The sequence below is a fragment of the Oncorhynchus kisutch genome, linkage group LG13 (genome assembly GCF_002021735.2).
Source record: "Oncorhynchus kisutch isolate 150728-3 linkage group LG13, Okis_V2, whole genome shotgun sequence".
NCBI lineage: Eukaryota > Metazoa > Chordata > Actinopteri > Salmoniformes > Salmonidae > Oncorhynchus > Oncorhynchus kisutch.
This window is the reverse complement of record NC_034186.2, coordinates 26619380-26635380: the sequence shown is the minus strand read 5'-3', so window position 1 is coordinate 26635380 and position 16001 is coordinate 26619380. Positions and strand designations below refer to the sequence as shown.

General features: G+C 43.6%; 1 protein-coding gene across 1 annotated transcript; it reads left to right on the top strand.

Annotated features, from left to right (window-relative positions):
• The first annotated feature begins 2167 nt into the window (after positions 1 to 2167).
• On the top strand, positions 2168 to 12663 carry LOC109901630 (delta(24)-sterol reductase-like). Its single transcript, XM_031838053.1, has 8 exons — positions 2168 to 2221; positions 2894 to 3056; positions 5885 to 6003; positions 8558 to 8821; positions 8956 to 9099; positions 11892 to 11941; positions 12327 to 12422; positions 12519 to 12663. Exons 1-8 carry the CDS (start codon positions 2168 to 2170, stop codon positions 12661 to 12663), a joined length of 1035 nt encoding a protein of 344 aa, XP_031693913.1.
• The last annotated feature ends 3338 nt before the right edge of the window (positions 12664 to 16001 follow it).

Sequence of the window (16001 nt, the reverse complement as noted above, 5' to 3'; positions counted from 1 at the left end):
GCAATTACAGCTGTGAGTCTTTCTGGGTAAGTCTAGAAGAGCTTTCCACACCTGGACTGTTCAACATTTGCCCATTATTATTTTCAAGATTCTTCAAGCTCTGTCAAATTGGTTGTAGATCATTACTAGACAACCATTTTAAAATCTTGTCATAGATTTTCAAGTAGGTTTAAGTCAAAACTGTAACTCGACCACTCAAGAACATTCACTGTCTTCTTGGTAAGCAACTCCAGTGTAGTTTTGGCCTTGTGTTTTAGGTTATTGTTCAGCTGAAAGGTAAATTCATCTCCCAGTGTCTGTGGAAAGTAGACTGAACCAGGTTTTCCTCTAGGATTTTGCCTGTGCTTATCTCCATTCAATTGATTTTTTATTCTGAAAAACTTACCAACCCTTAATGATTACTAGCATACCCATAACATGATGCAGCCACCACAATGCTTGAAAATAAATGTTATTTGGGGATTTGCCACAAACGTAACAATTTGTATTCAGGACATGAAATTACTTGCTTTGCCAATTTGTTTTGCAGTATTACTTTAGTGCCTTGTTGCAAACAGGATGCCTGTTTTGGAATAAGTTTTATTCTGTACAGGCTTCCTTCTTTTTAATCAATTAGGTTACTATCGTGGAGTAACTACAATGTTGATGACCCATCCTCAGTTTTCTCCTATTATAGCCATTAAACTCTGCAACGGTCTTAAAGTCACCATTGACCTCATTGTGAAATCCCTGAGTGGTTTCCTTCCTCTTCGGTAACTGAGTTAGGAAGGATGCCTGTATATTTGTGGTGACTGGGTTTATTGATACACCATCCAAAGGGTAATTAGTAACTTCAGAGGGCTATTAAATGTCTGCTTTTTTTCTCTTTCTTTTTTTTACCCATCTACCAATAGGTGCCCTTTTTTGTGAGGCATTGGAAAACCTCCCTGGTCTTTGTGGTTGAATCTGTGTTTGAAATTCACTGCTTCACTGAGGGACCCTACATATAATTGTGTGTGTGGGGTACAGAGAATAGGTAGCCATTTAAAAATCATGTTAAACACTATTATTGCACACAGAATGAGTCCATGCAACTTATGTGACTTTTTAAGGAACAATTTACCCCTGAATGTATTTAGGCTTGCCACAACAAAGGGGTTGAATACTTATTGACTCAAGACATTTAATCTTTTCATTTTTTATTAATTTGTAAAAATTTCAAAAAACATTATTCCACTTTGACATTATGGAGTATTGTGTCTAGACCAGTGACAAAAAAATCTCAATTTAATCAATTTTACATTCAGGCTGTAACACAACAACATGTGGAAAAAGTCAAGGGGTGTGAATACTTTCTGAAAGCACTATAGTTAAATGCATTAGATTTTGCATTGGTTAGGGTTTCATGTAATAATCTGTGTAGTTTTATTACCTGGTTTATGGCAGTAATATTGTTATATAATACCGCTATATAAAATCTATAATTACTATGGTAGTTAGATGTAAGTTATAATAAATAGGTTATATAAATAATGGTTAACCACTGTAGGCCTAGTTTGATATCAGTTTAGTTGAATGGTTTTAACAAAGTTTTATTGACACTGCACCGGGGGAATGATGTGACGTGATTTCTGCTCTCTGATTGGACGAAGCGCGCCAACGTAGGAAATGGAGTCATCCCGATTGACGCGTCTTTAGCAAATGAGCGCCGGCCAGAGGCGGAGCTAGCCGACCACACAGCTAGACTCGCCTATCAGAGAAAACGACAGGAGTGGCAGGATTCTAACTTCAATATTCACCCACCTGTCTGTCTATGTAGTGATGTGTGCATTTATGTGTGTGTATGTGTTGGCATAGATAATGTATGTGGATTTTAAAAAGCAGAAGTTTAGAAATATTGCATCGCATCCCAACTAAAGGCAATAAAAAATCGATTGTTCTAGAAGGGAGTCATTCTCTGGAACAGTTAACTAGACCATCATCAGGCCAGTAGACCAGCAGCGCAGGGAGGATGGATCCGTTGTTGTATCTCGGTGGACTGGTAGTTCTCTTTCTGTTGTGGATCAAGGTGAAAGGCTTAGACTACGTGATCGTTCACCAGAGATGGATATTCGTCTGTCTATTTCTGCTGCCGCTCTCAGTCATATTTGATGTATATTATTACATGCGCGCGTGGCTCATTTTCAAAATGTGTTACGCGCCAAAACAGCACGACCAGCGCGTGCGGGACATCCAGAGACAGGTAAATCCACGTGGCTAAATTACAACGACAACGTGTGTGCGCGTGCGTGAGAGAGAGAGTGCTGTGAGGTTCCTGGGGTGAGGAAAGACTGTAATCCCTCTCTTCCTAAAGAGAGTTTTGGAAAGAACGAGGGATTTGGGAATGAATGAGAGGAATAACAAACTGCAGCATTCACTGCATAGGTCTTGGAGTTCAGTGTGTGTGTGCATTCCGGGAGCTCAGTATTTGAGCATGGCATCAGATACTGTATGTCTTTTACAAAGTTTAAATTCTTTCTTCCATCGAATGCTCTGTAATGATTTATAGGGAATAGCAGGAGTAGGGCTTTAATCAGAGACCCCAGAGAAAGTGCAGTGCCTTCTGTGCCATAAAGGTCCAGACCTTTAGGCAGAGGCCATAATACATACAGTATGATACTGTGTGTGGGTTGCAGGTACACGTGTGGAGGAAGGGGGGGGGGAGACTCACATATGTACAGGTCGACCTGGCTGGCTGACTGTCTCTCTCAGAGGTGGGAAATACAAGAAGACTAACAAGAACATCATGATCAACATGATGGACATACTGGAGGTGGACACACAGGCAGGTAGGACAAACACACTCGCACGCTGTAGCTCTGTAATATAAAAGTATGTAGGTGTGTGTAAACCTGGGAAAGTATATGTACAACAGGTGGTTCGTGTGGAGCCCCTGGTCAACATGGGTCAGATCACTGCTCTCCTCAACTCCCTGGGCTCGACTCTGCCTGTGCTGCCAGAACTGGACGACCTCACTGTCGGTAACTCCCTGGGCTGGACTCTGCCTGTGCTGCCAGAACTGGACGACCTCACTGTCGGTACGCTATGCATATCATTATCATTATATCTGCATATCATCAGTATATATTGTTGGCTCAGGTTTTATGGTACATGGTGGTATATGTTTTTGTGTATGGTTTTGAGTTATTGGTATATCGTATATAATGTATATATTGTTGCATGGCTGTTATATGGTATATATGGTGGTATATGCAATGATGTATATAAACCCCAGATTGCTGATGCTATGTATTGGCCATTGGCTTCTTTCACGCTTCTAGGTTTGTAGAACGGAAGTTCAGCAAAGTGGTATTGTTTATGTTCTGGTCGCTAGCAACAGCGCAGAATTATCAAGCTTGCATAATGGCGGCACAATCCTCTCACCGATGCTGTTGTAGTGTCCCTTTTTGTTCCAACAACAAACAAAAACCATATCTCAGCTTTCACGACTTCCCAAGAATGCAACTTTACGTGACAGCGGGGTGAGAGCAATTAGAAGAGATGAGGGCCCTGACGTCACTATTTTACGTGGGAGCACCTTCGTCTGTAGCCTGCATTTTAACCTGGCCAACTGTCGGCCATATTGGCACTCCCCAGTAGGAGCAGTCCTCCATAGGAATGAATGGAATTCTACACTATTTCAATTAAGGACAAAATTATATGTATTTAAGTATTTTTATTGTTGTAGTGGGGACATTAAAATTATACTTGAAGGAAAATGTTTTTAAATCTATTTATTTTAATTTGAGTGTTTAGTTCACATAATAAAATGTATACTGAACAAAAATATATAAACTGTCACGTCGTGTATGTAGGTAGCAGGGAAGTCAAGCGCAGGAGAATTAAACTTGGTATAAATGGAGTATTTTAATAACTTAAAACACAGACTCCAAAACCAAAGTCCATAATAAAATAAATGTGGGTACAAGAACCCGTCACACACCAATCCATAAAACATGAACATAACAATAAACAATCTCTGACAAGGACATGAGGGGAAACAGAGGGTTAAATACACAACACTTAATGAATGGGATTGGAACCAGGTGTGTAAGAAGACCAGAAAAAAACAATGGAAAATGAAACATAGATCAATGATGGCTAGAAGACCGGTGACGTCGATCGCCGAGCACCACCTGAACAAGGAGAGGCATTGACTTTGGCAGAAGTCGTGACATAAACACAGGCCTCCCGAGTGGCGCAGCGGTCTAAAACACGCAGTGTTGCAGCGTCACTACAGCCTGGGGTTCACATAGGGAGTCCCATAGGGCAGCACACAATCGGTCCAGAGTTGTCCGAGTTAGGGGCAGATAATGCCAAGAGTGTGCAAAGCTGTCATTAAGGCAAAGGGTGGCTACTTTGAATAATCTCAAATATGAAATATATTTTGATTTGTTTAACACCTTTTTGGTTACTACATGATTCCATATGTGTTATTTCATAGTTCTGATGTCTTCACTATTATTCTACAATGTAGAAAATAGTAAAAATAAAGAAAAACTCTTGAATGAGTAGGTGTGTCCAAACATTTAACTGGTACTGTATATAAACGCAACATGTAACAATTTCAAAGATTTTACCTTGTTGTAGTTCATATAAGGAAATCATTCAATTTAAATAAATAAATTAGGCCCTAATCTATCGATTCTAGGGCATAGGCCCACCCACTTGGCAGACAGGGCCACCCACTGGGGAGCCAGGCCCAGCCAATCAGAATGAGTTTTTCCCCACAAAAGGGCTTTATTACTGATAGAAATACTGATAATGCTGCTTAATCAGTTTCTTGATAAGCTACACCTGTCAGCTGGATGGATTATCTTGGCAAAGGAGAAATGCTCACTAACGGGGACGTAAACAAATTTGTGCACAAAATTTGAGAGAAAATAGCTTTTTGTGTGTATGGAACATTTCTGGTTGCACGGTGGCTTCAACCCAGCGCCCCATGTCAGTCATCTAGCGTATATATGAATCATTGGGTATATATATTGTTGTTCGGCTGTGTTATATGGTGTGTATATATGGTGGTATATGTTGTTGTTATTGTTGTTGTTCTATAGAACAACTGACTGATTGTCATCCAGAGGGGTATACTACAAAGCAGGATCAATGAGTTAGGAGGATCAATGAGTTAGTCAGCTGACTTGCCTATCTATTCTGAAATAACTTTTTTTTTTAAAGATAAGCTTGAAATGGGCATGGACTAATTGACTCAACAACCAAAAACACATATCTACTTTTAGTTTTCTTAATGAAACAGAAAATCAATAGTTATTTCTGGTTGTTGATCAAAGTTAGCTGGCTAACTCATTGATTCTGCTTTGTAGTATACCCCTCTGTAGCTGAGTGTTTCCATGGCATCTTATCCATCAGGGTTGTTTATTTCCTGTTGGGAGCATCATCACCCTCTCTTATTGGATTAGAGGATCAATTGTTTATAGATGGCAGAGTTCCGAGGGTGAAACTCAGAGGAAATGGCTTCAGAGTGCACAGCACTCCTGGATCAGATTCCATAATGGTTTTCCGGATCCATAAATGTTAGAGCAACAGCTTAATGTTTTCTCTTCAGCATGCTGTAGATTAATCTGGAGCACCACAGAGAATGACACACACACACACACACACACACGATAAACTGTTTGAGTGTTTACGCTGCTCTCTGCTTCACCTGTGAGGAGATTGAGTTCCCCAAGTCCCTAAAGTGTTGTTGTTTTGTTTGTCTATGTGTCCTGTATTGTTGGTGTTGTAAATTGACTGTGTCCCTGAGCACTAGTGTGCCCCAACTGTCTTTTGTTTACTGAATAATCAAGCCTACCTGTCCACCCCACCCCATCCCTCCCTCTTTCTCCCTCTCGCTCTCCATCTACAGGAGGTCTGGTGATGGGTACAGGTATAGAGTCATCCTCTCATATCTACGGACTCTTCCAACACATCCGTGTTGCCTTTGAACTGGTGCTGGCTGATGGCAGCCTGGTCCACTGCACTGAGGTGAGCAGAGTTCTCTTTACTGCTCAGATCTTTAAGAGAACCTTGGTGTCGGAGCAGAGCAATACCTCCAGTTCTGAAGCTCACAGAGCAATGCTACAGGCTTCCAGTTCTGTAGCTCACAGAGCAATGCTACAGGCTTCCAGTTCTGTAGCCCACAGAGCAATGCTACAGGCTTCCAGTTCTGTATCCTACAGAGCAATGCTACAGGCTTCCAGTTCTGTAGCTCACAGAGCAATGCTACAGGCTTCCAGTTCTGTAGCCCACAGAGCAATGCTACAGGCTTCCAGTTCTGTATCCTACAGAGCAATGCTACAGGCTTCCAGTTCTGTATCCCACAGAGCAATGCTACAGGCTTCCAGTTCTGTATCCCACAGAGCAATGCTACAGGCTTCCAGTTCTGTAGCCCACAGAGCAATGCTACAGGCTTCCAGTTCTGTAGCCCACAGAGCAATGCTACAGGCTTCCAGTTCTGTAGCCCACAGAGCAATGCTTCAGGCTTCCAGTTCTGTAGCCCACAGAGCAATGCTACAGGCTTCCAGTTCTGTAGCCCACAGAGCAATGCTACAGGCTTCCAGTTCTGTAGCCCACAGAGCAATGCTACAGGCTTCCAGTTCTGTATCCCACAGAGCAATGCTACAGGCTTCCAGTTCTGTATCCCACAGAGCAATGCTACAGGCTTCCAGTTCTGTATCCCACAGAGCAATGCTACAGGCTTCCAGTTATGTATCCCACAGAGCAATGCTACAGGCTTTCAGTTCTGTAGCCCACAGAGCAATGCTTCAGGCTTCCAGTTCTGTAGCCCACAGAGCAATGCTACAGGCTTCCAGTTCTGTAGCCCACAGAGCAATGCTACAGGCTTCCAGTTCTGTAGCCCACAGAGCAATGCTACAGGATTCCAGTTCTGTAGCCCACAGAGCAATGCTACAGGATTCCAGTTCTGTAGCCCACAGAGCAATGCTACAGGCTTCCAGTTCTGTATCCCACAGAGCAATGCTACAGGCTTCCAGTTCTGTAGCCCACAGAGCAATGCTACAGGCTTCCAGTTCTGTAGCTCACAGAGCAATGCTACAGGCTTCCAGTTCTGTAGCTCACAGAGCAATGGTACAGGCTTCCAGTTCTGTAGCTCACAGAGCAATGCTACAGGCTTCCAGTTCTGTATCCCACAGAGCAATGCTACAGGCCTCCAGTTCTGTAACTAACAGAGCAATGCTACAGGCTTCCAGTTATGTATCCCACAGAGCAATGCTACAGGCTTCCAGTTATGTAGCTCACAGAGCAATGGTACAGGCTTCCAGTTCTGTAGCTCACAGAGCAATACTACAGGCTTCCAGTTCTGTATCCCACAGAGCAATGCTACAGGCTTCCAGTTCTGTATCCCACAGAGCAATGCTACAGGCCTCCAGTTCTGTAACTAACAGAGCAATGCTACAGGCTTCCAGTTATGTATCCCACAGAGCAATGCTACAGGCTTCCAGTTATGTAGCTCACAGAGCAATGGTACAGGCTTCCAGTTCTGTAGTTCACAGAGCAATACTACAGGCTTCCAGTTCTGTATCCCACAGAGCAATGCTACAGGCCTCCAGTTCTGTAACTAACAGAGCAATGCTACAGGCCTCCAGTCCTCCAGTCCTTAGCTCACAGAGCAGTGCTACAGGCCTCCAGTTCTGTAACTAACAGAGCAATGCTACAGGCTTCCAGTTCTGTAGCTCACAGAGCAATGGTACAGGCTTCCAGTTCTGTAGCTCACAGAGCAATACTACAGGCTTCCAGTTCTGTATCCCACAGAGCAATGCTACAGGCTTCCAGTTCTGTATCCCACAGAGCAATGCTACAGGCCTCCAGTTCTGTAACTAACAGAGCAATGCTACAGGCTTCCAGTTATGTATCCCACAGAGCAATGCTACAGGCTTCCAGTTATGTAGCTCACAGAGCAATGGTACAGGCTTCCAGTTCTGTAGTTCACAGAGCAATACTACAGGCTTCCAGTTCTGTATCCCACAGAGCAATGCTACAGGCCTCCAGTTCTGTAACTAACAGAGCAATGCTACAGGCCTCCAGTCCTCCAGTCCTTAGCTCACAGAGCAGTGCTACAGGCCTCCAGTTCTGTAACTAACAGAGCAATGCTACAGGCTTCCAGTTCTGTAGCTCACAGAGCAATGGTACAGGCTTCCAGTTCTGTAGCTCACAGAGCAATACTACAGGCTTCCAGTTCTGTATCCCACAGAGCAATGCTACAGGCCTCCAGTTCTGTAACTAACAGAGCAATGCTACAGGCCTCCAGTCCTCCAGTCCTTAGCTCACAGAGCAGTGCTACAGGCCTCCAGTTCTGTAACTAACAGAGCAAAGCTACAGACCTATAGTCCTTTAGAAAACATAAAGCCAACACCACTGAAAATGGCAGTTAATCTGGAAACAAAGGGTCCACAGTACAACCAGAGAGAGCGAGAGAGAAGGAAAGGAGAAAGAAGGAGGATTGCTTCTGCAATCTGCTATGTGGCTCTTACAGAAGGGGAACTGATGTTCTCTGTGTGTGTGTGTGTGTCTTCTCTAACAGGAAGATAACTCTGACCTGTTCCACGCAGTTCCATGGTCCTGTGGAACTCTGGGGTTCCTGGTTGCTACAGAGATAAAGATCGTCCCGGCAAGGTATTGGGTTCGTCGGCAGTATGAGCCAATCAGAGGGCTGGAGAACATCTGCCGTCGTTTCAGTGAGGCGTCTGAGGACAAGAACAACACATTTGTAGAAGGACTGCAGTACTCACTTGACAAAGTTGTTATCATGACTGGCACTATGACTGACACGGCTGAACCCGACAAGGTGAGAGAGAGAGAGAGAGAAATAGAGGAAGAATGATAAGGTACTCTCAGAAGGACAATGGAGGAGAAGACTGCTGTTTGTCTGCAAGATCTAACCATAACCCTGCACTGTGTGTGTCTGTGTGTGTGTTTCAGATCAACAGGATCAGCCTGCACTATAAGCCCTGGTTCTTCAAGCACGTTGAGAGATACCTGACAGAGAACAACACAGCAGTGGAGTACATCCCTCTACGCCACTACTACCACAGACACACACAATCCATCTTCTGGGAGCTCCAGGTACACACATACACACACACACACACACACACACACACAACAAAATTGAATTTTATTTGTCACATGCGCCGTATACAATAAGTGTAGACCTTACCATGAAATGCTTACTTACAAGCCCTTAAACAACAGTGCAGTTATAATAATTACCAAATAAACTAAAGTAAAAAATGTTAGAGTAACACAATAAAATAACAATAACGAGGCCACATACAGGTTGATACCGGTACCGAGTCAGTACGTGGGGGTACAGGCCAGTTGAGGCAATCTGTACATGTAGGTAGGGGTGAAGTGGCCATGCATAGACAGCAAACAGCGAGTAGCAGCAGCGTACCAAACAAATGGAGGAGGGGGGGTGGTGTCAATGTAAATAGTCTGGTGGCCATTTTATTAATTGTTCAGCAGTCCCATGACTTGGGGTAGAAGCTGCCAAGGAGCCCCCCGGTCCTAGACTTGGCGCTCCGGTACCGCCGGCCGTGCGGTAGCAGAGAAAACAGTCCTCCTTATAGGCTGTCTCGTCGTTGTTGGTTCTCAGGCCTACCACTGTTGTGTCGTCAGTAAACTTTATGATGGTGTTGGAGTCGTGTTTTGCCACGCAGTCGCAGTCGTGGTTGGCACCCTTGAGGGGCGCCAGTGTTGAGGATCAGCGTGGCCGACGTGTTGTTGCCTACCCTTACCACCTGGGGGCTGTCCGTCAGGAAGTCCAGGATCCAGTTGCAGAGGGGGGGTGTTTAGTCCCAGGGTCCTTAGCTTAGTGATTCAATCTTCATCCTGTATTGACGCTTTGCTTGTTTGATGGTTCGTCTGAGGGCATAGCAGGATTTCTTATAAGCGTCCGGATTAATGTCCCACTCTTTGAAAGTGGCAGCTCTAGCCTTTAGCTCGATGCGGATGTTGCCTGTAATCCATGGCTTCTGGTTGGGACATATGGCCATTGTGGGGATGATGTCGTCAGTGCACTTATTGATGAAGCCGATGACCACTTCCGTATTGAGCGATTCACTGGTACTTTAGTTTTAGCATGTAAGCAGGAATCAGGAGGATAGAATTATGGTCAGATTTGCCAAATGGAGGGCGGGGGAGAGCTTTGTATGCATCTCTGTGTGTGGAGTAAAGGTGGTGTGTAGTTTTTTCCCTCTGGATGCACATGCTGGTAAAAATGTGGTAACTGCATTAAAGTCCCTGGCCACTAGGAGCGCCGCTTCTGGGTGAGCATTTTCTTGTTTGCTGATGGCCTTATAGAGTTGGTTGAGTTCCAGCATCGGTCTGTGGTGGTTGGTAAATAGACGGCTACAAATAATATACGTTTCATCTTCATGCCCTTGCTGATGGAAGGAGGTTTTCACTCAAAATCTCACGATACATGGCCCCATTCATTCTTTCCTTTACACGGATCAGTCGTCCTGGTCCCTTTGCAGAAAAACAGCCCCAAAGCATGATGTTTCCACCCCCATGCTTCACAGTAGGTATGGTGTTCTTTGGATGCAACTCAACATTCTTTGTCCTCCAAACACGACGAGTTGAGTTTTTGCCAAAAAGTTATATTTTGGTTTCATCTGACCATATGACATTCTCCCAATCTTCTTCTGGATCATCCACATGCTCTCTAGCAAACTTCAGAGGGGCTGGACATGTACTGGCTTAAGCAGGGGGACACGTCTGGCACTGCAGGATTTGAGTCCCTGGCGGCGTAGTGTGTTTGTTACTTTGGTCCCAGCTGTCTGCAGATCATTCACTAGGTCCCCTCGTGTGGTTCTGGGATTTTTGCTCACTGTTCTTGTGATCATTTTGACCCCACGGGGTGAGATCTTGCGTGGAGCCCCAGATCGAGGGAGACTATCAGTGGTCTTGTATGTCTTCCATTTCCTAATATTTGCTCCCACAGTTGATTTCTTCAAACCAAGCTGCTTACCTATTGCAGATTCAGTCTTCCCAGCCTGGTGCAGGTCTACAATTTTGTTTCTGGTGTCCTTTGACAGCTCTTTGGTCTTGGCCATAGTGGAGTTTGGAGTGTGACTGTTTGAGGTTGTGGACAGGTGTCTTTTATACTGATAACAAGTTCAAACAGGGGCCATTAATACAGGTAACGAGTGGAGGACAGAGGAGCCTCTTAAAGAAGAAGTTACAGGTCTGTGAGAGCCAGAAATCTTGCTTGTTTGTAGGTGACCAAATACTTATTTTCCACCATAATTTGCAAATAAATTCATTAAAAATCCTACAATGTGATTTTCTGGATTTTTTTTCTTCTCATTTTGTCTGTCATAGTTGAAGTGTACCTATGATGAAAATTACAGGCCTCTCATTTTTTTAAGTGCGAGAACTTGCACAATTGGTGGCTGACTAAATACTTTTTTGCCCCACTGTACATACACATACATACATATATACACACACACACACACACACACACACAGTGCATTAGACAGATGATACAAAGTGACCCTTTTATCCTGCAGATTTCAGCATGTCATCATCTCCTCCCCCAACACATAACTCTGCATTAGTCTCCCTAATGTACACAGACACACACGCTGCCATTAGGAAGCCACGTGTGGTTTGCTGGTAATTGTTCCTTAACATTAAATTATGTTTGAAATTATGCCAAGTTTTTCTCTGACAGTTATATGAGACATAGAGGAGGGTCGTGTTCTGTGGGACATATAATAAACAATCTTTCTGAAATAGAAAACTAATATGTGTTTCACTCCATTTCAAAACTGTTTTTCCCTACTGGACACAACTGTGGAGCTGGAAAGCTGATTGCTGTAAACATGAATGTGTGTTTTTGTCTCCAGGACATCATCCCGTTTGGTAACCACCCAGTGTCCCCGTGTTCCGGTGGATGGTTCCTCCTAAGATCTCTCTGTTGAAGCTGACCCAGGGAGAGACCATCTGACAACTGTATGAGCAGCACCATGTTGTGCAGGACATGCTGGCCCCCATGAAACACATCCAGACCGCTATCGCACGCTTTCACCAGGACATCCATGTAAGACACACACAAACTAGTACATTTCACATAAGACACATAGCATGCTTCCTCAACGTAACATACCCTAATACATTATACACACAAGTGTGACTGAGTTGGTTTATCTCATTTTAGGGGTGTGAATGAGTTGGAACAGTATATCTAATTTTAGGGGAGTGACTGAGTTGGTATATCTCGTTTAAGGGTGTAACTGTCTCATTGCAGGGGTGTAACTAAGTTGGTATGTCCCTCCCTGCAGGTGTACCCTCTGGTTGTGTCCGTTCGTGCTCCCCCTGGCCCGGGGGATGGTTCATCCTAAAGGTGAGGAGGCAGAGCTGTACGTGGACATCGGAGTGTACGGAGAACCCAGGGTTAAACACTTCATGTAGACAGCTGGAGCAGTTTGTCAGAGAGGTGCATGGGTGAGTTTCGGTTGTGCGTGTGTGTGTAGGTTCCAGATGCTGTATGCAGATGAGTACATGGAGCGTAGTGAGTTCTGGGTAATGTTTGTCGGGATGTTAATATCACCGGAGCTGGGCTGTCGGGACGCTTTCCCTGAGGTATACGACAAGATCTGCAAAGCTGCACGACACTGACCTCTGACCACTAACCCCTGATCCTTTAACATCTGCCATCCCACTAGTAACATGATGAAGATTAGAGCCTTTAAGGAGTGTTCTCAGCCTGTTTGTATTGTAAAGCCCAGTGAATGTGAATGTGCTGATGAAACAAATACAGCCTTAACACCAGCCTGTTTTGATGTACACTAGCGTTCAAAAGTTTGGGGTCACTTCGAAATGTCCTTGTTTTTGAAAGAAAAGCAAAAAAAAATGTCCATTAAAATAACATCAAATTGATCAGAAATACAGTGTAGACATTGTTGATGTTGTAAATGACTATTGTAGCTGGAAACGGCCAATAAAAATAAATAAATGGAATATCTACATAGGCGTACAGAGGCCCAATTTCAGCAACCATCACTCCTGTGTTCCAATGGCAGGTTGTGTTAGCTAATCCAAGTTTATCATTTTAAAAGGCTAATTGATCATTAGAAAACTGTTGTGTTAACTACACTGCTCAAAAAAATAAAGGGAACACTTAAACAACACAATGTAACTCCAAGTCAATCACACTTCTGTGAAATCAAACTGTCCACTTAGGAAGCAACACTGATTGACAATAAATTTCACATGCTGTTGTGCAAATGGAATAGACAACAGGTGGAAATTATAGGCAATTAGCAAGACACCCCCAATAAAGGAGTGGTTCTGCAGGTGGTGACCACAGACCACTTCTCAGTTCCTATGCTTCCTGGCTGATGTTTTGGTCACTTTTGAATGCTGGCGGTGCTTTCACTCTAGTGGTAGCATGAGACGGAGTCTACAACCCACACAAGTGGCTCGGGTAGTGCAGCTCATCCAGGATGGCACATCAATGCGAGCTGTGGCAAGAAGGTTTGCTGTGTCTGTCAGCGTAGTGTCCAGAGCATGGAGGCGCTACCAGGCCAGTACATCAGGAGGCATGGAGGAGGCCGTAGGAGGGCAACAACCCAGCAGCAGGACCGCTACCTCCGCCTTTGTGCAAGGAGGAGCAGGAGGAGTACGGCCAGAGCCCTGCAAAATGACCTCCAGCAGGCCACAAATGTGCATGTGTCTGCTCAAACGGTCAGAAACAGACTCCATGAGGGTGGTATGAGGGCCCGACGTCCACAGGTGGGGGTTGTGCTTACAGCCCAACACCGTGCAGGACGTTTGGCATTTGCCAGAGAACACCAAGATTGGCAAATTCGCCACTGGTGCCCTGTGCTCTTCACAGATGAAAGCAGGTTCACACTGAGCATATGTGACTGATGTGACAGAGTCTGGAGACGCCTCCACGTCTCCTGGCGTTGTACGAGATATTCAGTTTCTTGGTAATTTCTCACATGGAATAGCCTTCATTTCTCAGAACAAGAATAGACCGACGAGTTTCAGAAGAAAGTTCTTTGTTTCTGGCCATTTTGAGCCTATAATCAAACCCACAAATACTCAACTAGTCTATAGAATGCCAGTTTTATTGCTTCTTTAAATCAGCAAAACAGTTTTCAGCTGTGCATAACAGAATTGCAAAAGGGTTTTCTAATGATCAATTAGCCTTTTAAAACTTGGATTAGCTAACACAACGTGCCATTGGAACACAGGAGTGATGGTTGCTGATAATGGGCCTCTGTACTAGTGGTCGACCGATTATGATTTTTCAACGCCGATACCGATTATTGGAGGACAAAAAAACACCGATACTGATTACTCGGCCGATTTTTATTTATTTATTTGTAATAATGACAATTACAACAATACTGAATGAACACTTATTTTAACTTAACCTCTAGCGTCAAGCAATCCCGTATCCGGGAGCGTAATTATAGCCTCAGGCTCATTACCATAACGCAACGTTAACTATTCATGAAAATCGCAAATGAAATGAAAGAAATATATTCACTCACAAGCCTAGCCTTTTGTTAACAACACTGTCATCTCAGATTTTCAAAATATGCTTTTCAACCATAGCTACACAATCATTTGTGTAAGAGTATTGATAGCTAGCATAGCATTAAGCCTCGCATTCAGCAGGCAACATTTTCACAAAAACAAGAAAAGCATTCAAATAAAATAATTTACCTTTTGAAGAGCTTCGGATGTTTTCAATGAGGAGACTCTCAGTTAGATAGCAAATGTTCATTTTTTCCAAAAATATTATTTGTGTAGGAGAAATCGCTCCGTTTTGTTCATCACGTTTCGCTAATAAAAAAATGCAAAAATGCAGTCTCTACAACGCCGAACTTTTTACCAAATTAACTCCATAATATCGACAGAAACATGGCAAACGTTGTTTAGAAACAATCCTCAAGGTGTTTTTCACATATCTATTCGATGAAAAATCATTTGTGGCAGCTGTGTTTCTCCTCGACGCAAACGAAAAATACACGCAGCTGGAGATTACGCAATAATTGCAACGGAGGACACCAAGCGGCAACCTGGTAGATGTAGTCTCTTAAGGTCAATCTTCCAATGATTTGCCTACAAATACGTCACAATGCTGTCGACACCTTGGGGAAACGACAGAAAGTCTAAGCTCATTCGTGACCCATACACAGCCATATAAGGAGACATTGGAACACAGCGCATTCAAAATCTGGGGCACTTCCTGTATGAAATTTCATTTTGGTTTCGCCTGTAGCATTAGTTCTGTGGCACTCACAGACAATATCTTTGCAGTTTTGGAAACGTCAGAGTGTTTTCTTTCCAAAGCTGTCAATTATATGCATAGTCGAGCATCTTTTCGTGACAAAATATCTTGTTTAAAACAGGAACGTTTTTTTAATCCATAAATTAAAAGAGCGCCCCCTATATCCAAGAAGTTAATATGATACATCAATAAAATCAATTTAGCCTCAAATAAATAATGAAATATGTTCAATTTGGTTTAAATAATGCAAAAACAAAGTGTTGGAGAAGAAAGTAAAAGTGCAATATGTGCCATGTAAGAAAGCTAACGTTTAAGTTCCTTGCTCAGAACATGAGAACATATGAAAGCTGGCGGTTCCTTTTAACATGCGTCTTCAATATTCCCAGGTAAGAAGTTTTAGGTTGTAGTTATTATAGAAATTATAGGACTATTTCTCTCTATACGATTTTGTATTTCATGTGCCTTTGACTATTGGATGTTCTTATAGGCACTTTAGTATTGCCAGTGTAACAGTATAGCTTCCATCCCTCTCCTCGCCGCCACCTGGGCTTGAACCAGGAACACATCGACAACAGCCACCCTCGAAGCAGCGTTACCCATGCAGAGCAAGGGGAACAACCACTCCCAAGTCTCAGAGTGAGTGACGTTTGAAACGCTATTAGCGCGCACCCCGCTAACTAGCTAGCCATTTCACATCGGTTACACCAGC